The sequence below is a fragment of the Littorina saxatilis genome, linkage group LG9 (genome assembly GCF_037325665.1).
Source record: "Littorina saxatilis isolate snail1 linkage group LG9, US_GU_Lsax_2.0, whole genome shotgun sequence".
NCBI classification, from domain to species: Eukaryota; Metazoa; Mollusca; class Gastropoda; order Littorinimorpha; family Littorinidae; genus Littorina; species Littorina saxatilis.
In genome coordinates, this window is record NC_090253.1 from 13,479,052 (window position 1) to 13,503,222 (window position 24,171).

The following is a 24,171-nucleotide window of genomic DNA, read 5'->3' on the forward strand; positions in this document are numbered from 1 at the left end:
TGACTCCGATGTGTATGTTATGCAGTGTCTGCTTGCCCTCAGTAATTTTCCATGCATACTTGTGTGTTGAAGATTCCACGGGAGATGTGATGCTGAGTTTGATGGACCATGACTGTGCGAAAGCCACCGGAGATGGACCGACATCCAACGGGGGTCACATCATCAAGGACAAAGACACAATGACACTGGTGCAGAAACAAACCTTCGACTCCAATCCACGCTGGGCCACAGGCTTCTGGATGCAGTTCAAGGTAGTTACAGTGGAACCTCCCATAAAAAATCTTTTTAGTCTTCCAAAAAAAAAAAAAAGGGTCTTAAAAATTAGGTAAATTTACAGAGGTTATGAACAGACCGTGTGAAAAAACAAGTCTTCTTCTTCTTCTTCTGCGTTCGTGGGCTGAAACTCCCACGTACACTCGTGTTTTTTGCACGAGTGGAATTTTACGTGTATGACCGTTTTTTACCCCGCCATTTAGGCAGCCATACGCCATTTTCGGAGGAAGCATGCTGGGTATTTTCGTGTTTCTATAACCCACCGAACTCTGACATGGATTACAGGGTCTTTTTCGTGCGCACTTGGTCTTGTGCTTGCGTGTACACACGGGGGTGTTCGGACACCGAGGAGAGTCTGCACACAAAGTTGACTCAGAAATAAATTTCTCGCCGAACGTGGGGACGAACTCACGCTGACAGCGGCCAACTGGATACAAATCCAGCGCGCTACCGACTGAGCTACATCCCTGCCCTAAACAAGTCTTAAAATGGGGGGTTTTACCGTCAGAAAAATGTTCAATGTCTTCTAAGGATATAGGCCCTACCATTCCACAGTCTAGACAAGATGCTGCCTTATTTTTGAGAAACCTGTTTGTTAATTTTGAGAGATGGGAGCTCAGTTGGTAAAGCACTGGACTTGTGATCTTAGGGTCACAGGTTCAAATCCAGGCCGGGACAGACACCAGTCGACTTTATGTGCAGTCTCACAGATGGTATCCGTGTCCCACCACTGTGGCACGTAAAAGACCTCGGTCATTCTGCCATACGTGCAGGTGGCTGATTATACTCCTAAGCACACACACACCTGGGTAGCGCGACTCTGTTGCTGCTAGCTTTCCTCGGAGACGGTATCCATGTTCCACCCCAGTGTCACCACTGTGGCACGTACACACACACACCTCGGTAGCGCGACTTTGTTGCTGCTAGCTTTCCACAGAAACGGTATACATGTTCCACCCCAGTGTCACCACTGTGGCACATACACACACAACTGTGTAGCGCGGTTCTGTTGCTGCTAGCTTTCCTCGGAGATGGTATCCATGTTCCACCCCAGTGTCACCACTGTGGCACGTACACACACACACCTTGGTAGCGCGACTTTGTTGCTGCTAGCTTTCCACAGAAACGGTATACATGTTCCACCCCCGTGTCACCACTGTGGCACGTAAAAGACCTCGGTCATTCTGCCATAAGTGCAGGTGGCTAATTACACCTCAACACACACACACCTGGGTAGCACAACTCTTGTTGCTGCTAGCTTTTCACTGGGAGGAAGCGACCAACATTTCCACTGTGGCACGTAAAGAACCTTGATCATTCTGCCATCAGTGCAGGTGGCTGAAACCAAAACACACATACCTGGATAGCGCAACTCTGTTGCTGCTAGCTTTCCACTGGGAGGAAGCGACCCGAATTTCCCAGCGATGGGACAATAAGATTATGAAAATGAAAAAAGAAAAAACAAATTTTGCTGGTCATTTTGCAGATGCTGAACTGGCGGACGTTCAAGCACTCTCGGTCACGCATCATCTCCAAGTACAACATCATCAACAGCATCACCATCGCTATCATCTGCAGTCTCCTGTGGTTTCAGATGGCACGCACACATGAGACCATCAAAGATCGCATGGGATATGTAAGTCTTCACACTTGGATAAGGATAAGGATAGCAGGGGCAGACGAGGGGGGGGGGGGGGGGGGGGGGGGGTTCTGGAATTTCCGGGAAACCCCCCTACCCCCCCCCAGCCAAAAAATAAAAATATTTTTGTTTGTTTTTTTGGGTTGAGTTTCAATTTTTGGGGTATTAATCAGTGACAAAATCTGCTGCCTGAAACTGGTAATGATCATCCTCAGAATGCATCAGATTGCACCATTTTGCCTCCTTTTTTTCTAGCAAGCTAGGCGCTTTGCGCCGTCGGCTCGGCGCTTCGCGCCTTCACACCCATATCTTCACAATATACTTTTGGAAACCCCCCCCCATAAAATGAACTGATCCGCCCCTGGATAGGATAAGATTTTCTTATAGTCCTGTGAGGTTACCTTCATGGACATTCAGGCTGCTTTCTCACCGGGGAAAGCCAGTCGCCATGCAGGACATACAGAATGCTTTCTCACCGGGGAAAGCCAGTCGCCATGCAGGACATACAGGATGCTTTCTCACCGGGGAAAGCCAGTCGCCATGCAGGACATACAGGATGCTTTCTCACCGGGGAAAGCCAGTCGCCATGCAGGACATTCAGAATGCTTTCTCACCGGGGGAAGCCAGTCGCCATGCAGGACATTCAGAATGCTTTCTCACCGGGGAAAGCCAGTCGCCATGCAGGACATTCAGGATGCTTTCTCACCGGGGAAAGCCAGTCGCCATGCAGGACATTCAGGCTGCTTTCTCACCGGGGAAAGCCAGTCGCCATGCAGGACATTCAGAATGCTTTCTCACCGGGGAAAGCCAGTCGCCATGCAGGACATTCAGAATGCTTTCTCACCGGGGAAAGCCAGTCGCCATGCAGGACATTCAGAATGCTTTCTCACCGGGGAAAGCCAGTCGCCATGCAGGACATACAGGATGCTTTCTCACCGGGGAAAGCCAGTCGCCATGCAGGACATTCAGAATGCTTTCTCACCGGGGGAAGCCAGTCGCCCTGCAGGACATTCAGAATGCTTTCTCACCGGGGAAAGCCAGTCGCCATGCAGGACATTCAGGCTGCTTTCTCACCGGGGAAAGCCAGTCGCCATGCAGGACATTCAGGCTGCTTTCTCACCGGGGGAAGCCAGTCGCCATGCAGGACATTCAGGATGCTTTCTCACCGGGGAAAGCCAGTCGCCATGCAGGACATTCAGGATGCTTTCTCACCGGGGAAAGCCAGTCGCCATGCAGGACATTCAGGCTGCTTTCTCACCGGGGAAAGCCAGTCGCCATGCAGGACATTCAGGCTGCTTTCTCACCGGGGAAAGCCAGTCGCCATGCAGGACTTTCAGGCTGCTTTCTCACCGGGGGAAGCCAGTCGTCATGCAGGACATTCAGGCTGCTTTCTCACCGGGGGAAGCCAGTCGCCATGCAGGACATTCAGGCTGCTTTCTCACCGGGGGAAGCCAGTCGCCATGCAGGACATTCAGGCTGCTTTCTCACCGGGGGAAGCCAGTCGCCATGCAGGACATTCAGGCTGCTTTCTCACCGGGGGAAGCCAGTCGTCATGCAGGACATTCAGGCTGCTTTCTCACCGGGGGAAGCCAGTCGCCATGCAGGACATTCAGGCTGCTTTCTCACCGGGGGAAGCCAGTCGCCATGCAGGACATTCAGGATGCTTTCTCACCGGGGAAAGCCAGTCGCCATGCAGGACATTCAGGCTGCTTTCTCACCGGGGAAAGCCAGTCGCCATGCAGGACATACAGGATGCTTTCTCACCGGGGAAAGCCAGTCGCCATGCAGGACATTCAGAATGCTTTCTCACCGGGGGAAGCCAGTCGCCCTGCAGGACATTCAGAATGCTTTCTCACCGGGGAAAGCCAGTCGCCATGCAGGACATTCAGGCTGCTTTCTCACCGGGGGAAGCCAGTCGCCATGCAGGACATTCAGGCTGCTTTCTCACCGGGGGAAGCCAGTCGCCATGCAGGACATTCAGGCTGCTTTCTCACCGGGGAAAGCCAGTCGCCATGCAGGACATTCAGGCTGCTTTCTCACCGGGGAAAGCCAGTCGCCATGCAGGACATTCAGGCTGCTTTCTCACCGGGGAAAGCCAGTCGCCATGCAGGACATTCAGGATGCTTTCTCACCGGGGAAAGCCAGTCGCCATGCAGGACATTCAGGCTGCTTTCTCACCGGGGAAAGCCAGTCGCCATGCAGGACATTCAGGATGCTTTCTCACCGGGGAAAGCCAGTCGCCATGCAGGATGGCGCTACCTATCTTTTTTCCTGCATGCATGTGAGAGACGATGACTGTCCATGACATTGTTGCGCGCTTGTTGGTTTGTTTTGCGCATTGCACTAATAAGATGCGTGCCTGTATGATCACGTGAGACCGCGAGACTTGTGAAAGATCTCGGCAGTCGAGCGGGAACCTTTGCGAAGTAAAGAACAAGAAATGATTTCGCTTGCTCAACTCACTTTTATTGCGTTTGACTGAGAAGCATTCAGCAACCAACAACCACCAGAACAAAGAGAACAACGCCACACGTGTACTCCTGTTTGTTAGATACAGGCTGGAGAACTAGATCTCCTTGGATAATAATAATAATAATGCAAACTTTTATAGCGCTATTCTAGAAAAATGTCTACTCTTAGCGCTTTACAATACATACATCGACCAAGCATACTATACACGCACAGGCAAAGAAACCGACCAAACATAACCAACAAACTATACATGCACAGGCAAAGAAAGCGACCAAACATACAATACACGCACAGGCAAGATAACGACCAAACATAAACAAACATACTATGACCAAACATAACCAACATACTATACGCGCGCAGGCAAAGAGAACAATCAGCACATGTAATAATTACTGACAACTAATAATGCAGGCATACAATGACAGTCATGGATCTGTGAATTTCAGAGGAAAGCGATTGTCTTCTCAAGAGAAACAAAAATTAAGCCTGAGTAAAATATCTTCCTGAGAGAAAACAACTGAGAAGCAATTTAAAAAAACAAAAACTTAAAACTTTTAAACTTTCTGAGTTGTGTTTCCCTGCCAGTTTTCAGAGTTTTTAGGGATAAACAAAATGAGAGTGAGTATGTTTCGTTTCATGTGAACTACGGCATTGCAGAAGGGAAACACAATAAGTGACAGTTTGAACAAAGATGGCATTTAGATGAAAGGATGATGAGAGGATTGTGATCTCTACATCTACTTCAACTGAGCTATGCAGTGTTTTCAAATTGCAGTCACACGAAACATGATAAACGATTGCACAATGCATTTAGCACGTAACCGTTGTTTGTGTACGCTTTAGTTGTAGCATTAGGGTTAGGGTGGGGTTACTTATTCAGTGCATTTTATGTGTGTTTCATCATTTTTGTTTAGAGCAGGTGAAAGTTTATCTGTTTTTTCTCTCTCTTGCAGTTGTTCTTCATGTCGGTGTACTGGAGTTTTATCCCCATGTTTGATGCCATCTCATCTTGTGAGTACCTTATCTTTCCGCAGTGGTTTTAAATATCTTGTTCTAACTCTGCAGGTCCTGTAAAGCAAATTGCAGTGCATGTAATTCAGGCAGAAGGGGTTAGTGAGAAACAACACGGAATAAACAAGCCAAGACGTCACTTCTTTTTTTTTTTGTGTTTTTTTTTCGCCAAGCACATCATTGTGGGGCTTTTAATCAATAACATGCATCCGTCTACAATTTATCATCATTCATCCATCAACCTTTATAATAGATATGTTTGGCAAGTATACACAACACACAGCATTAGGACATAACAGACAGACGGACATATAACATACCGTTCTCCTACAAGTAAGGCCGGAGCTTAACATACAGTCGAACCCACTTAAAACGAACACGCTAGTTACGAATTTTGACTTATAACGAATTAGTTTTAAGTTCCCAACTGAATACCTCTTTCTTCATGCTTAAAAAAAATGCTTAAAACGAATTCTTTATAACGAATTTACGCTTATAACGAGCACTTTTTGGATTCCCAAGCATGCATAATGTCTGTAATTTACTCACGCTTATGACGAAATCTTTAAACTCGTCCCGAGATCGACATATCAGGGGAATTTGAGAAGTTTGAATACACGTGTGTCAAAGTCTTCCCTTGCGTCGACTGCTTGAACCATTGCTCAACCGATCACTGAATAAAGTTAAACTGATTACACTGTACTCACAAAACAATTTCAAATTTAGAATCAAAGTGATTGATAGCTCAGACACTGAACATGAATGACTGACTGACGTTTATTTCCTTCGCGAATACCAAAAACGAAACATCGAACGGAAGCCATTGCCAAAAAATATAGATGCCAGAGTGGTTTCCCTTGGACAAGGGAAACCACACTCTCAACGTTTGCGTTCGCCGGTTCGCGATAGTTTATCAGTCAGTCAGTGCTTTCGATTTGGATTTGAACATCATGTTGCAACAAAAAAACAAAAAACTAAATTGGCCAAGGTTTGCTACCCGTCGCCAAGGTAAGTGATTCCGGACAAATGATAGGAACACCGCGAATGTGGACAGTGTCAGTGTGTGCGCGTGTGTGTGACCAAAAACGTAACAACTGGATGAAACATCTGTGTGCTCACTCTCACTCAAACTCAACAATCATCACTCAACATGAGACACACATGAACATGTACCTGAATATGTCACTTTATTGTCTAAACGTGAAGCAGCATGAAAGTTGCGAAAGAAACAAATTGAAACACCATAAAATGTACAAGACTTAAAAAAAAAAAAAATAAAAAAATAAAAATCGATCAATTTTCTTAATACGAATTTTGGTTAAGACGAACTTTTTTTCCGATCCCCAGTGATTCGTCTTAAGCGAGTTCGACTGTAGCATGCAGATTACAATACTTGACATTATGGACGTATTACCTGCTTAATAATAATACAGTCAGTTAATAATACCGTCAAACAAAGACAAAAAAAGAAAAGAAACAAACAAAAATCAAAGCCAAAACACATATATATCATCACATCTCTGCACAACCTAGTGTACTACCTAACCAACTCTTCATATGGGGACCATAATTCTACAAATTTGGTAATGTTACCAGATTTGAAACTAGAATATTTTTCTATTTCAAATCTGTATTTCAAATTTCTTAGAAATATTTCTAACAGTGGCCTTGTCTCTTGTAACTTACTCTTATAAATATAAAACTTTGCGAACAAAATGATAAAATCCAAAACCACATCTACCTTAACATTGTTCATACACCCAAACAAAATAAATAAGACGTCACTTCTTGACCCTCTCTCTTCCAAAGTGAAATCTCTGATGTCAAAATGAAAACAACGTCAGAGAGGACAAGGTAATGCAAACAAAATTCTGTCACTTCTTCTGCATCTCTCCCAAGACAGGGCCTAGCATTGTAAGCCGTTCGGCTTACTTTACGCCGAAATAACATCTCCAGTACACGGAACTCGATTTGGTGTACGCCGAAATGCAAAAACCTGTTATTCCCAAACGGTAAACCCAAACAGTCCCAGCTTTCTTTTTGTGCGCTGTTCGGTTCAATTCTCAATCGGTTTGACAGTTTGCTTGAGCACGCACTTCCTCTGGCATCGCGCGAGCATGCTTTGTGCAGGTGTTTTGTGGCTCTAGACTTGAAATAATGTCTCGAAGCGACATTGTTGAACGTGGTCAGCCATTCAGTGACAAAGAATCCAGGTATTCATGGAAGTGGGAATGGCACTTTCAGGCCAAATAACACAAGATTGTCAGTTTTCTTGTTTTCTGTCTGTGTTTTGCTTGTTGGTGAAGGCATAATTTAGTTGCTCAATCTTCTTGGGGGGTTGTCATTTTAGGTAAAAAGAATCTTCAAATTTTCTATTTTCAGAGTTTTTTTTCTATTTCACCACTATTTATATTTATATTTCTTCTTTTTTTTCCCCCCACCAGGGGCCAGACCCCCGCCTTTGTAAGCTGAACTCACTTTTTCCAATGCTAGGCCCTGCAAGAGACTTACAAGCAAACTTTGTCTTGTCGACTTTGTCATATCAACAGTAGAATGTTACTCGCTAGGGTACCGCCAGGCTGTGCTTGTATTAGTATTGTATGTCATTAAGTACAGTGGAACACCCCCCCCCCCCCCCCCCCCTCCAAAAATCTGAAAAAAATCAGGTCTTAAAAAGGAGTGAGTTTTAAAATGGGTTTAAATTTACAGAGGTTACGAATAGAAAATGTGAGAAAACAGGGTCTTCCACTGTATAGATGTTTGAGTTCCCCCGAAATTGGCGTATGCTGCCAGAATGGCGGGGTAAAAACGGTCATACACGTAAAAATCCTCTCGTGCAAAAACATGAGTGAACGTGGGAGTTTCAGCCAATCGACGAAGAAGAAGAAGAAGTATGAGTGTACTGTTGTCTGTGCACAGTCCCAGGCGAGAGACCGGTGGTTCTGAAGGAGAGGGCGGCGGGCGCATATCGCCTGTCAGCGTTCTTCTTCGCCAAGATGTCCAGTGAGCTTCCCCTCACCCTCCTGCTACCTTCCATCTTCTGCTCGGTGTCCTACTGGATGGCCGGCTTGCGGGGCGTGCCGCAATTCTTCGCCACCTGGGCCATTCTGCTTCTGCAGCTTCTCAACTGTCAGGTGAGCTGTGACGGGGTGGAGTAGCCTGGTGGTAAGCTCATCGGCCTTGAAGTTTGAATGTTCAGGGTTCAAATCCCACCGGGGCCATTCAGCTTCTGCACCTTCTCAACTGTCAGGTGAGCTGTGATGAGGTAGCCTAGTGGTAAGCTAATCGGCTTTCAAGCTTGAAGGTTCAGGGTTTAAATCCCTGCTGTGCACCTGGTGGGTTAATTAAGAAGTTGTGTCACCCCCTCAATCCCACACACACTCACCCTGTCATTCGACCCCACCTCCCCATGCTTACACAGAGCCATTAGAACTAACACTAAAATACACATTCGTTGCCATCATGTAGAAATGGCTGTGAGTCAAGTTCGTATGGGAAAAGTTGATTTTCAGGTAGAACATACACGCAAACCTGGATGACATCGTCATAGCAATGCTTGTTTGCAGTGTATATACCTTATCTGACCAATGTTGTTTTATTCCAACAGGGTATTGGCTACATAATCGGAGCTGCCATTTGGGACCTTCAGATGTGCATCACCACTGCTTCAATCATCGTTCTCTATGGATTGTTAGCAGGTTTGCACACGCACGCACATGCACACACACAAACACACACTCTCATTCCTACATGCATGTGCACACACACACACACGCACACACACACACACACACACACACACTCATTCCCACACGCATGGGCACACACACACATACACACACTCGCATGCACGCGCGCACACACATACAAACAAACACACAGAGACACATAGACAAACACATACACACACGCACAACCACACACACAAACACACACAGACACATAGACAGACAAACACATACACACACACACACACACGCACAACCACACACACAAACACACACACACACAGAAACAGACAGACAAATACACACCCATACACACACACACTAATGCACCCACACACACACAGTGCATATTACACACACAAAACATCTTTTAGAGAGCTATACTCACTTGAAGATCAGACTTGCAGCATCTGTTTTTGATTCTTCAATTGAAGCTTATAACGTTGCCAACTGATTTTGCACCTCCTATGCAATTTCCCCTCTGGAAGTAGAATATTAACACGCTGTGTGTCTGCCTGTCTGTATATATCTGTGTGTCTTTGTGTGTGTATGTTTTCTCTGTGTGTCTGTTTGAATGTGCTTTGTTTGAATGTGCATGTGTGTCCATGTGTGTGTCTTCTTGACTGTACTGTGTCGGCGTGTTTTTTTGTTATCTGCTTGCGTGTATGTGTGCCTTGTGTCTGCTTGTGTGTTCATATGTGTTTGAATGTGTGTCTGTGTGTCTGAATGTGCATGTGTATCTCTGTCCGTCTATTTATGTGTTTGCACATATGTGACCCGTTCTCACAAACGGGGGCCTTCTTCTTCTTCTTCGGCGTTCCAGGATTTTTGGCCTCAGGTCAGACTTCAAGTTTTGTGGCTTGAATAAAGCTAGTGGTCAGGATCAGGGAGTCTTTGGTGCCCCAGAGTTGCTCCTGCAGTGTGGCACCTTGTGGCCAGTGATCTGTTCTGGCTTCCTGGTGGAGCGGGCAGGTCTGCAGGATGTGCTCCGGGGTCTGTGGGCCTGTTTCGCACAGGCAGTTCGGTGTGTGCGACAGACCAAGGCGGTGCATGTGGGCACGCAGTCGACAGTGTCCAGTCCGTAGGCGGAAGAGGATGGTCTGCTGATAGCGCTGTAAGTTGGGCATCTGATCATCAGATGGCAGGCTGTGTTGGGCATTCCAGGTGGTTTGGTAGTGTCTTTTCACCAGGGTTTTGGCTTCACTGTAGGAGACTGTTGGTCTTGTCTGCTCCAGATGGCTGCCAGTCTTGGCCAGTCTGTCCGCTTCCTCGTTCCCTGAGAGGCCACAGTGAGCAGGGATCCACTGGACAGCGACGTTTGTGCTCTGGGAGAGAGTACAAAGAAGACGCTGGGTGTCTCGTTCCAGCTGCTCTTTGGGCGACTGCAGGCTTTGGACGGCGGATCTGCAGTCGGTCAGGAAGACGGCGTGAGAGGGTGGGTGTTCGCTGGCCAGGCTAACTGCTTCTCTGAGAGCGGTGAGTTCTGCCCGGTAGTTGGATGACAGCTCTCCGGCAGGCAGGGATCTTGAAAGGGTGTGTCCGTCTGGGTAGCGTACCAGGATCCCGCTTCCTCCGTTTTTGATGGCACCATCTGAGGACCCGTCAGTGTAGATGTGAGTCCATACTGAGGCGTTGTAGTCCTGGTGCATCATCTCCAGCGTGAGGTTCTTGAGGACTGCGTCCTGCTGCTCTCTCTTGCTGGTCACTCCTGGGATGTCAGTAACAAAGAGCACCTTGCTGAGCTGGCTGTTCCACTCTTCAGCGTCTTGGAGGGGCTCTTGTTCTTCAGGGGTGCGTGGTAGGAAGCTGGTTTGGGTTCTCTCTAGCTGCTTGGCCAGATGGTTGAAACTGCTTCTTTTCAGCCTGTTCTTCGTCAGCTGTTGGGTGTGCTGGTGTGCTGGGTGAGAGGGGAGTCGTTGCAGCTTCTCGTACTGCACGATGACCTTCTCTTCTCGTCGGTGGTCCAGGGAAGGGAGTCTGGTGGTGGCTTCAAGGGCGTGTATGGGCGTAGTTTTCAGTCCCCCTGTGATGATGCGCATGCTTGCGTTCTGCACTTTGTTGAGCCGGCTGGTGTTGCTCTTCGCAGCTGTGGCCCAGGCTGCAGCTCCATACTCCATCACAGGGCGGATGTGTCCCGTATACACCTGTCTGAGGATGTTGCTGCTGGCTCCCCACTTTGTGCCAGCCAGTTTCTTCATGATGGAGAGTCTTCTCGTAGCCCTCTTCTCCGCCTCTTTGATGTGTGGGTTCCAGGTGAGCTTCTTGTCTAGCTTGATACCTAGGTAGGTAGGGGTGTCTTCCTGTGGTATTGCCTGGTTGTTGATGGTCAGTTGGAGGGTCTCTTTGGAATTGGAGAGGGAGAAGCAGGTGGCTACGGTCTTGAGGCTGTTCACGGTGACACACCAGTCTGTCGCCCACTTAGAGGTGATGTTGAGGGCCTCCTGCATCCGGACTTTGGTGGTTGCGGTGGACTCGGCAGCGCTCCACATCGCAAGGTCATCGGCGTGTAGGGCTTTGGAGATGTGTCTGGACAGACTGTTGGTGATGTCGTTGATGAATACGACGAAGAGGGTGGGGGATATTACTCCTCCCTGGGGGACTCCTTCCCTGATCTTCACAGCGTAGCTCAGGTTGCTGTCAAGCTTGACTCTCGCGGTTCTGTGGCACAGGAAGCTCTTGATCCAGTTGAACATTCGTCCAGCGATTCCTGCCGTCAATAGCTTCAGGAGGAGGCCTTCCTTCCACACCTTGTCGAAGGCCTTGGAGAGGTCAATGAAGGTGGCAATGACTTTCTTCTTCTCCTGGAAGGCATTCTCTATTGATTGGGTGAGGTAGATCAGCTGGTCTTCAGTACTCCTGTTCTTCCTGAAGGCAGACTGTTCATTGGTGATCAGGTTGTTGGTTTCCAGGTGCCACATCAGCCTCTTGTTGATCATGCGCTCGAGGGTCTTGCCGAGGCAGCTGAGTAGACTGATTGGTCTGTAGCTTGTCTTTTGCTTGCGGTTCTTGTCCTTCTTCAGGATGGGTATGATGATGGCCTCTTTCCATGCTGAGGGGAAGACTCCGGATCTCCACGACTGGTTCAAGAGCTCAAGGAGCTTAGTTCTGGCAGCAGGCCCGAGGTGCTTGATCATCTCGTTGCAGACTCCATCCTTTCCGGGCGCTTTCTTGCACTTGAGTCTTTTGATCGCATCGACGAGCTCTGCCATGGTAAGATCTGAGGTCATTGGTGGGGCTGCGTTTCTCTGCTGTCGGAGTCTGGTTTCAAGTTGTTCTGCAACTTCCTTCTTTCTTTGGGGTGGGACTTTGATGGTGCTCTCGGTCTCAAAGACGTCGGCAAGGAGATTTGCTGCTCTTTTTCCAGTGTGGAAGGTTCCGCTGTCTTCTAGTACTGTAGGTCCCCGCGTGGCCATGCTGTCTTCGTTTAGAATTTTGGTGAGACGCCAGAGTTTCCCTGTGTCTGAATCGAGGCCAATGGTGGAGGTGATTTCCTGCCAGCTTTGTTGCAGTTCTTGTGTCTTGGTCTTGTTGAAATCCTCCTTCAGTTGGTTGTGCATGGTCGTTGTTTCAGCGGATGGGGACTGCTCCATGCTTTCTCTGGCTTCTGAAAGTCGCTGGTGCAGGCAGGCCAGCCTTTGACTCCAGTAAGGTTTGTAGTCCTTCCTGAAGCCACGGGGGATGGACTTCCTGGCAGCCGCTAGGATGGTCTGTGTCAGCTCTTTTACGTTGTGGTTGATGTCCTCCGTGAAGGTGATGTTGCGAAGGCTTTCTGCGTGGAGCTGGTACTTGGTCCATTTGGCTTTCTTGAAGTTCCAGCTGGCTTTCTTTCTGTGGTACTCCAGGATGGTCTGCATGTCGGCAATGGAGAGGGTGATGGGTAAGTGGTCACTTCCTCCCAGTTGGTCGTTGACAGTTCTGGTGGTCCTTTTTTCTACCTCTTCTGTGGCTATGGCAAGGTCAGGGGTTGAGCTTTTCTTCCAAGCTCTGGAGTAGTAGGATGGCTTGTCATCTGGCTGGTTGATAAGGATGAGCTGGTTGTCGGTCATCCAGTCCTGTATGTCTTCTCCTCTTGCGTCAGTACTGTCGTAGCCCCATGCTGGGGAGTGGCCGTTGAAGTCGCCAACGATGAGATGTTTCTCGTTTGGGAGCTGGATGGTGTGGAGGTCCAGCTTGGTGGTAGGTGGGCTATAGACGTTGGTGATGGAGAGTTCTTCTCCCTGCAGGAAGGTCTTGATGGTGATGTACTCAAGGTCGCCGTCTGCCGTCTGTGCCGTCATAGCTGCCGGGATGTTGTGTCGGACTAGGGTGAGGACTCCACCCTTGTGTCCGGTCGGCCGGTCCCGTCGGAAGGTGTCATAACCTCTGACGAAGAATCTGCGGTCTTCTTTCAGGTGGGTCTCCTGGATGCAGATAATGTCGATGTTGTTGTCTCTCAGAAAAGCCTGTAGCTCTGGTTTCTTTCTCTGGACGCCTTCTGCATTCCACTGCACAACCCTGATGGCTGTCGCTGGATGTTGAGTTCGACCAGTCGCTCTACTCTGTCTTCCCCTGGTTCCCGAGTCAACAGAGCCGCCAGTCGCTGAGGTGGACCCCCTTGAGGCTGAGGGTCCGGCACCGTTCCCGCCTGGCAAAGGTCCACGGGAACGGCACCATATCGAAATATCTGTCTGAATCTGAGGCATAATCCATAGTGGTGGCGTGCGAGCTCGTCTCCCAAGAACTTAGTTTAGGTTCCCACACTGTGTCCGGAAACACAGTCAGCATCGCTCCGACTTCGTTGGGGGGTGGTTTGAATTCGGAGTGTCCTTCTCCTAGACTGGTTGCCTGCCATGGCTGATGAGTCCGGTCTGCCCATGGTTTGAATTCAGAGTGTCCCTCTCCTAGACCGGTTGCCTGTCATGGCTGATGAGTCCGGTCTGCCCATGGTTTTATTTACATGAGTATCCTTCTCATGCCCCTTATGACTCGAGGAGAGTTTGCTGATATTAGTCTGACCTCTCTCCGTTGACCTGTCCAGCATGCGAGACGCTACCAGAAGTTTTGACACTCCCGCTGGCATAGCTCTCGGGGTCATAGAAGTACTCAAGCTCCCACACCTCGTCAAGGAATCAGCCGTGTGTGGAGAAACGGGGGCCTAAGTCGCAGCGAGCCGTTCCGAGCTATCGGCTGGGAAAGGCAGTGAGGGCCTACTTGGGTGATTTGAATTTTTTTGCATTTCTGACCTCTTTATACCCTAATCTTTCATATTCCGAAATATTTTGTTGAGTTTTATTATTTAAATGTGTTAATTATGTCTTCAAAGACACAAATTCGCTCACAACACTATAATTAGGGAAGGAAAAAATCGACTTTTTCTCAAAATGGCGTCCTTGAACATGGTCCGGTTGTAACTTAACTTCCGCAATTTTTTTCACACAAACTTCTTTTTGGTATCAAATTAAAGCTTATTAAATGCAGTTTCCAGTGATATGCATAACTCCAAATATCCAAATTCCGACTTAGGCCCCCTTTTGTGAGAACGGGTCACATGTGCTGGCTCATGATTGCCTAAAGAATGCCTTTTTGATTTCACATTCACGTTATCTGTTTTTCTGGCAACATACTTTTTCATGAGGATTGTTGTATATTTCAGCGGGGTACTATGTAAACAGACTACCAGTATGGATGTCGTGGTCGCGCTACCTGTCCATAGTGTGTTACCCTTACAACGCCATGTGTTTGTTGGAGCTAGGAGATTTAACACCTCTACCGTGAGTATGCCATTTGTCTTGTCTTCACTGTTGCTCATTACACTATAGTCCTGCGAATTGATGTCATTTGTTTTTTTTGTTTGTTTTTTTAAAAAAAAATTTAACCTCAGTTGCATGCAGGTTTGCTACTACAATTATTTTTTGCCATATTTTTTTTTTTTTTTTTTTTTTTTTCGTGTGTGGCTTGGAGCAAACCTTCTTCATAGGTCTTTTCTTTTCTCAGTCAAATGTGTACATTTTTAAATCAAAAAACTTTAATGTCATTTGTTTATTTGATATCCTCCCAAATCCATTATTAAAACAACAAAAGTTGTTAAAATATTTGTATGTACTTGGATTTTTTCTTCCTTATGAAGTCAGAATTTAAATTCTTTCTTTGCAGTAGGCTTTTCTTTATCTCACAGGGGTAAGAAGATCACAAACTTGCATGATCTACCGGCGTGTGAAGGAGGCTCAAACTCTACAATGAGGTAGCGGCAAAGCTGTATTGGAACACTACGACATATAGGGCTGCCGATCTATTGCCACGTAATCACCATGGATTTTCCTTATCTCACAGATGTAACAACGCCACACAGTTTGAACTGCCGGTGTGTGAAGGTTGCATTAGTGCATCTAGCAGACCTGGGAACCCATACGATTTCGCCGTATTTTGTACGCATGATTGTCGAGAATACGATCAGTACGGTCAGTGAAAAAAAAATACGACCAAAAACATTCCTAGACTACTTTTCTTTACAAGCCCATCTCGAAGCCGATCCAGTATTTTGACACATGATTACAGTTTTTGTCAGTAAACATTGAAAAAAAGCATTTGTTTTAAATGTATAGGTAAACTTAATTAATGGTGTGACGGGCGCGTGTGAAGCATGCATTATTCATGGATGTTCATATGCTGTGTGGAGTACGCTCATTTTTCTGAAAATACACCAAGTTTGTTTGAGAACACTCTAAGTGCAAAACAGGGGTTCCCAGGTCTGATCTAGTCACTATAATGGAACATTACGGTGTAGAGCATCAGCTGTATTACTACTTAACCAAAATATTTTTCTTTATCTCACAGATGGAACATCACAAACTTTAAACTACTGGTGTGTGAAAGTGGCATTAGTGCATCTAGTCACTATATTGGAACATTATGTCCTAGAGCATCAGCTGTATTCCTACTTAACCAAAATGTTTTTCTTTATCTCACAGATGGAACAACATTGCAGACTTTACCAGTGTGTGAAGGTGGCATTATTTTAGTGCATCCAGTCACTATATTGGAACATTATGTCCTAGAGCATCAGCTGTATTCCTACTTAATCACCATGTGGGTTTTTTTATCTCACAGATGTAACAACATCACAAACTTTGAACTACCGGCGTGTGAAGGTGGCACCAACGCTACAGTGGTTCAACCGCAAGCTATATTAGAACACTACGGCATAGAGCTGCCCATGCATTGCTACGTGACCACGATCGTCATCGAGCTTTTCCTGTGGAGGACGATAGCATACTTCGCCCTCAAGTACAAACAGCCCACTTGATGACGTGCTTCTCCTTTAGCTAGGAACGCTTCACCACTGTTCTTCATGTGATTTGACAGACAACCTTTATATTTGTGCACGCCCTCGCTTCTGTAGAAAACAGTTGAAAAACATCGCGTTTTACATTGATGTTCCTGCTTCTGCAGAATCAACATAATAGCCCACAATCTGCATCTTTCTTTGTATAGAAACGGTGTGAAAACGTTGTTCCCGCTTCTGTTGAATCTACATAAAACCAAAAAATCGGCATTCTTGTTTGTGTGTAGAAGCGACATAATTGTTTGTATATAGAAACCGTGTGAAAACCTCACGTTTGACAATGATGTTCCTGCTTCTGTAGAATCGACATGAAACCCCAAAATCGACATATTTGTTTCTGTAGAAACAGTGTGAAGACTTTACACATGCATAACCTCCTGTTATACCTCGTTCCTGTTTCTGTAAAATCAATATTAAACCCAGAAATTGACATCCTGTTTTCTGTAGAAGCAGTGAGAAAACCTGATATTATACACTGATGTTCCTTCTTGTGTAGAATTAACATAAAAAAAAACAAATCCAACCTAAGGTTTCAGTATAGCACCAGCGAAAACTTTATTTTGCATTTATGGTACCGTCAGATTTCCCCCAGCCTTAACAGGAAATGGGCTGACTCGGATGACTCGTTGAATCAGACTGACTCGGATGACTCGTTGAATCAGACTGACTCGGATGACTCGTTGAATCAGACTGACTCGGATGACTCGTTGAATCAGACTGACTCGGATGACTAGTTGAATCGGATGACTCGTTGAATCAGACTGACTCGTTGAATCAGACTGACTCGGATGACTCGTTGAATCAGACTGACTCGGATGACTCGTTGAATCAGACTGACTCGGATGACTCGTTGAATCAGACTGACTCGGATGACTCGTTGAATCAGACTGACTCGGATGACTCGTTGAATCAGACTGACTCGGATGACTCGTTGAATCAGACTGACTCGGATGACTCGTTGAATCAGACTGACTCGGATGACTCGTTGAATCAGACTGACTCGTTGAATCAGACTGACTCGGATGACTCGTTGAATCAGACTGACTCGGATGACTCGTTGAATCGGACTGACTCGGATGACTCGTTGAATCAGACTGACTCGGATGACTCGTTGAATCAGACTGACTCGGATGACTCGTTGAATCAGACTGACTCGGATGACTCGTTGAATGAGACTGACTCGGATGACTCGTTGAATCAGACTGACTCGGATGACTCGTTGAATCAGACTGACTCGGATGACTCGTTGAATCAGACTGACTCGGATGACTCGTTGAATCAGACTGACTCGTTGAATCAGACTGACTCGGATGACTCGTTGAATCAGACTGACTCGGATGACTCGTTGAATCAGACTGACTCGGATGACTCGTTGAATCAGACTGACTCGGATGACTCGTTGAATCAGACTGACTCGGATGACTCGTTGAATCAGACTGACTCGGATGACTCGTTGAATCAGACTGACTCGGATGACTCATTGAATCAGACTGATGGATGGTTGCTTACACCGCGGCAAACCTTGTAGTACAGTGGAACCCCCTTTTAAGACTCCCTCCCTTTTAAGACCTTGTTTTCTCAGATTTGTGGAGGTCTTAAATAGCGTAGTGCTGACGTTCGTCAAATGATGCAACAAGTCCTAGTTTATTATGACAACAGTTTATTTACTGTGTTGCTTTTTGCTGATCCATGAGAAGTACGCTTGTTTAATTGCTGTTTACCAAAGCTGTGTTGATAGAACAAACCCAGTAAGAGTTTGCTTTTTCGGCACATTTTTTTGTTTTATCTTGAGTGTAGGTATTTTGTTGTTTTTTGCTGATCCATGAGAAGTACGCTTGTTTAATTGCTGTTTACCAAAGCTGTGTTGATAGAACAAACCCAGTAAGAGTTTGCTTTTTCGGCACATTTTTGAGTCACTTGAGAAAAAGTGACTCTATGTAATCGGTCAGTGTTAGTCTGTCCGGCCGGCCGTCTGGGTCCGGCCGGCCGTCCGTAGACACCACCTTAACGTTGGACTTTTCTCGGAAACTATCAAAGCGATCGGGCTCATATTTTGTTTAGTCGTGACCTCCAATGACCTCTACACTTTAACGATGGTTTCGTTGACCTTGGACCTTTTTTAAGGTCACAGGTCAGCGTCAAAGGAAAAATTAGACATTTTATATCTTTTCTCGGAAACTATCAAAGCGATCGGGCTCATATTTTGTTTAGTCGTGACCTCCAATGACCTCTACACTTTAACGATGGTTTCGTTGACCTTTGACCTTTTTCAAGGTCACAGGTCAGCGTCAAAGGAAAAATTAGACATTTTATATCTTTGACAAAGTTCATCGGATGTGATTGAAACTTTGTAGGATTATTCTTTACATCAAAGTATTTACATCTGTAGCCTTTTACGAACGTTATCAGAAAAACAAGGGAGATAACTAGCCTTTTCTGTTCGGCAACACACAACTTAACGTTGGGCTTTTCTCGGAAACTATAAAAGTGACCGGGCTCAAATTTTATGTGAACGTGACTCATTGTGTTGTGAATAGCAATTTCTTCCTGTCCATCTGATGCCTCATATAATATTCAGAACTGCGAAAGTGACTCGATCGAGCGTTTGCTCTTCTTGTTTTGTTTTATCTTGAGTGTAGGTATTTTGTTGTTTTTTGTTTAATGTTTGTTCATATCAGGTCACCATGGATATCTGAAAATGAACGTTGAAGAGTCTCAACCCATTGTGAAATGAGTACAATTGAAAGCTTCGTGCAGAATCATCTGTGACATGGAAGCTAGGGGGTTGACATTGCATGGAGGGAGAGGGAGACAGAGAGAGAGGTCAAGTTTGTGAGTGTGTGTGTGTTAGCGTGCGAGCGTGTATGTTTTTGCATGGAGGGAGAGGGAGACAGAGAGAGGTCAAGTTTGTGAGTGTGTGTGTTAGCGTGCGAGCGTGCATGTTTTTGCATGGAGGGAGAGGGAGACAGAGAGAGGTCAAGTTTGTGAGTGTGTGTGTTAGCGTGCGAGCGTGCATGTTTTTGCATGGAGGGAGAGGGAGACAGAGAGAGAGGTCAAGTTTGTGAGTGTGTATGTGTTAGCGTGCGAGCGTGCATGTTTTTGCATGGAGGGAGAGGGAGACAGAGAGAGAGGTCAAGTTTGTGAGTGTGTGTGTGTTAGCGTGCGAGCGTGCATGTTTTTGCATGGAGGGAGAGGGAGACAGAGAGAGAGGTCAAGTTTGTGAGTGTGTGTGTGTTAGCGTGCGAGCGTGCATGTTTTTGCAGAGAGAGAGAGAGAGAGGAGAGAGAGAGATATCCGCAAAGAAAACTTGATGTAAATACATTGTAGTGATATGACTGATGCGCTTTCATCAAAACCTGTGTTGAAATTATTGCATGTATACATATATAGATGTTTTCACTTTGCACCAGATACAGCACACTGTAGCAATTAAAGAAGTTTTGTTTAGTTCTTCTTTATGTACATCCGTTTTTGGTGTTTACACAACTATTAATCATGAAGGATATTATGTATTTCTGACTGATTTGGGCATATGTGACCTCACAGCTTTTTCATATTATAAAAAAAAAGTGTATCTTCAGTGTTGTTCCCAGGCAAGGGTCTTCGGACATCGACGCATACTTGATTGATCTGACGCATTGTTCTGACGCCTAGCCGATCGAACGTCGGATAGTTTTGACATGAAGGAAGTCTTCTGACAGAACGATGTTTCTGTAATCAGGACATTTTGATCGATAAATATGTTCAATCCAGGTTCAACTGAAGTATTTTTCTCTGAGGCTGGTGTTCAAGATCCTCAGGTGCATTTACAGAGCTGCCAACTGCACGCTTTCAGTGTAGCATGCTACGTTTTAAGACCAATTGCTCGGCCAAGCTAAAGATTGCTACACTTAAAAACATAATCACAAGCATGCAACAGTTCACCCCCCGCGGGTTAGGAGGAAGAATTTACCCGATGCTCCCCAGCATGTCGTAAGAGGCGACTAACGGATTCTGTTTCTCCTTTTACCCTTGTTAAGTGTTTCTTGTATAGAATATAGTCAATTTTTGTAAAGATTTTAGTCAAGCAGTATGTAAGAAATGTTAAGTCCTTTGTACTGGAAACTTGCATTCTCCCAGTAAGGTAATATATTGTACTACGTTGCAAGCCCCTGGAGAAAATTTTTGATTAGTGCTTTTGTGAACAAGAAACAATTGACAAGTGGCTCTATCCCATCTCCCCCTTTCCCCGTCGCGATATAACCCTTCGTGGTTGAAAACGACATTAAACACCAAATAAAGTAAAGTATGCAACAGTTCCTTCTTTTTGTGAGTCCTGGTACTCATTTGTGCTTCCCACTCCGTGTAGCGGTCAGAAAATGGGTCATAAGACATCGTCTACACTGAAAAAAGGCACTGCAGATACTCTCTCATGAGCATTTTCTGTTCCTCAGCGTTCTCATAAAACTTTTATTAAAAATGTCTATTCTTGTGCAAGATGGCATAAATGGGGATGTGGGAATGAATTTGCGAAAAGGCTACACTAAATAACATTTAATTTTGCTATGCAGAAAATTCCAAAACAGTTTAAATTGCTACACTTGAGGGTTTGCAGGTCAGCATTTATAACGGCTAAGTATCATAATTCCCAAAGAGTACATTTCAGCCTTATTTTTCTTATTAGTCTGTGCTTTTAAAGCGGGGCTTTTCATGGGGATGATTTTTAACTTTTCTTGAAAAAAACACTTTCCAAGCATAAAGTGGGTGAAAATTGGTCAAAATCACCAAGAAGTTGTCTATACAGCTATCGAGCAGTGTGGTCACTTTTCCCTTAATGACACTAATTTCCATTTGGGAAATGAGGAATTCCTGATTTGAACACTCATTTCCTGAATTTTCAAACCCCCAAGAAGGGGAAATAAGAGGGGGAAAATGAGTTATTTGGGGTATCTGAATTTCAAGGCAATTTTGTTTTACTTTTAAAGATTCTTAGGATTCATCCCCGTTTTTCATCCCTCCCATTGTTTGCCGACTCAAAACTTCAGTTGATCAATGTTGATTTCAGTGATTTTGTAACAACTTTTACAGACATGCTCTTATTTAGCTGCTTGTACACTCCACAGTTGGTTCATTTTGTCGAGAAACCAGTTAAAAAATTCTTGAGCTTTGGAACTGCTCACAAGGCAACTTTCCAGCAGTTTTATATCGACAAAAATGGACCAGAAATTGGCTAAACGTCTGTGCTTTAACTAACCCATGTGAAGATTATTACTTTACCAATGTGTTTCATGACAGTTATACAAAAATGAGGATTGTGCTTGTATACAAAGAAATGTTGAAACAGAATGTTAAGTTTCAGAGGCATTCATGCAACTGTTTTCCCGCAGTGGGGCACTGCGGTTATGAAATTAAAGGCCCCTCCTGTTTTTGGAACCGCAGGAGCTTTCTAGTTTGCTGTAAGGTAGATTTTTGGTTCCTCTTTCCTGTCATGCTCTCTTTTTCTTCATGAATTCTTTTCTTTTTTCTGCCTTCTTGCTCATTCACCTGTATTTTTTCCAAAAATCTCTTCTCTTGCCGCTTGTCTCGCGATTCATGTATAGTTTAATCTGTTAGTGTTCTGATGTAAGTCCAGCAGTAGATAGGTTAAGCCTATTTTAACATACTGGAAACTGGTAATCTTCCAGTAGGTATTAATTTAGTTTTACTAAAGCCTGCTGGGACACAAGTAATGGGTTAGTGCATTTGTAAACAGGAATCGCTTGACAAGTGGCCCCCTTCATCCCCCCCTTCCTCGTCCTGATATGGCTCTGCGTAGTCGGCTGGACGTTAAGCAACAAATAAACAAACTAAACTAAAATGCAACTGTTTATGTGCAAAGTTGAATGACATTGTTGTTTATTACTTGTTACACAGTCCCTTATAAACTCTGTGAGTGCAATGTTACCATATACACGGGTGATTTTATTAAGTCCCAGTCACTCCATGATTTTGTTATACTTCATGTCTGTGCTGTCTGCAATGTGTTGCTCCTTTTTGGGGTTGCATTTTGTTAAATAATAGATCTATAAGGCCAACAACAAAAATAGGTGTGGTTACGGTAACATAGCCACAAAAAATAGGGTAGGAAGGTAGGCAATTACTTCTTTTTTTTAAACTTTTTTTTCTAATGTGTACAAATTAAACCTACTTGACAGGGAAATAAGTGTGCGACTCGAGCGCTTTCGCTTTCATTGCGTTTTCTGCACTCGTTTTCTTTATTGTATTTTGTTGTTGTTGACAAATGTAATAAAAAGTTGTAGGGTCGGCCCCTAAAAATAGGGTAGGTCGGGTTACCGCAACCACACCTATTTTTTTTTAGGCCTAATCAAAAAACAAGAAAGGTAAGTTGTTAGGACGTTGTTTTTGACAAAAATATGTTACAACCACTTACCTTTCTTGATTTTTTATTCTGAATTTTTTAGTCTCTTTGTTTTTGGATTTAATAGATCTAAAATCAGAGTTCAACCAAGTTTGGTTTCTAATTCTAAATTTTTCATTACTTTAAAAAAGATTGTGATCTGAATGATGGTACAGATCTGAGCAGTTAACAAAAGTAAATGCAGTAAATTTGAATGTTTTCAATAGACGATGTTTGGAAATAACTCTGTCAAGGTTTGTATGGGGTGTGCAAGAGTTACCCCCCGCTGGTTAGGGGGAAGAATTTACCCGATGCTCCCCAGCATGTCGTAAGAGGCGACAAACAGATTCTGTTTCTCCTTTTACCTCCCGCAGTGGGGCACTGCGGTTATGAAATTAAAGGCCCCTCCTGTTTTTGGAACCGCAGGAGCTTTCTAGTTTGCTGTTAGGTAGATTTTTGGTTCCTCTTTCCTGTCATGCTCTCTTTTTCTTCATGAATTCTTTTCTTTTTTCTGCCTTCTTGCTCATTCACCTGTATTTTTTCCAAAAATCTCTTCTCTTGCCGCTTGTCTCGCGATTCATGTATAGTTTAATCTGTTAGTGTTCTGATGTAAGTCCAGCAGTAGATAGGTTAAGCCTATTTTAACATACTGGAAACTGGTAATCTTCCAGTAGGTATTAATTTAGTTTTACTAAAGCCTGCTGGGACACAAGTAATGGGTTAGTGCATTTGTAAACAGGAATCGCTTGACAAGTGGCCCCCTTCATCCCCCCCTTCCTCGTCCTGATATGGCTCTGCGTAGTCGGCTGGACGTTAAGCAACAAATAAACAAACAAACAAACAAACAAATCTCCTTTTACCCTTGTTAAGTGTTTCTTGTATAGAATATAGTAAATATTTGTGTACAGATTTTAGTCAAGCAGTATGTAAGAAATGTTAAGTCCTTTGTACTGGAAACTTGCAAGCAAATTTTTGATTAGTGCTTTTGTGAACAAGAAACAATTGACAAGTGGCTCTATCCCCTCTCCCCCCTTTCCCCGTCGCGATATAACCTTTGTGGTTGAAAACGACGTTAAAGGGCAGCTGTCGGGTTGCCTGGTCTCAAATATGCGCGGAGTCGCGTGCAAAAACGCGTTTAAGAGTTTTCCGAGTTGATTCAACTAAAGACTGTTGATTTGGTCCAGAAGAAGACACTTTCATCATTAGTTTGAAACCATTAAAATGCGTGAAACTTTCTGCTAGTTCTCACAATCCGCAAAAAAAACGAAGCAGTTGGCAGGCCGAAACGACTCAAAATCCGCGACCGACAACTCTGTCAGTCCCGCAGTGGGGCACTGCGGTTATGAAA

The 24,171-nt window shown here is 45.1% G+C and overlaps 1 protein-coding gene across 2 annotated transcripts in view; it reads left to right on the forward strand.

Moving 5' to 3' along the window:
* Positions 1–16,655, forward strand: part of LOC138975334 (uncharacterized) — a 46,571-nt gene extending 29,916 nt beyond the window's left edge. For both annotated transcript variants that reach the window (XM_070347993.1, XM_070347994.1), the window contains exons 10-16: positions 73–251; positions 1,760–1,909; positions 5,341–5,398; positions 8,318–8,532; positions 9,006–9,096; positions 14,759–14,876; positions 16,213–16,655. In XM_070347993.1, the coding sequence (XP_070204094.1) occupies positions 73–251; positions 1,760–1,909; positions 5,341–5,398; positions 8,318–8,532; positions 9,006–9,096; positions 14,759–14,876; positions 16,213–16,408 (1,007 nt within the window). In that variant the 3' untranslated portion in view covers positions 16,409–16,655. The remainder of the gene's footprint in view (positions 1–72; positions 252–1,759; positions 1,910–5,340; positions 5,399–8,317; positions 8,533–9,005; positions 9,097–14,758; positions 14,877–16,212) is intronic.
* Positions 16,656–24,171: the final 7,516 nt, after the last annotated feature.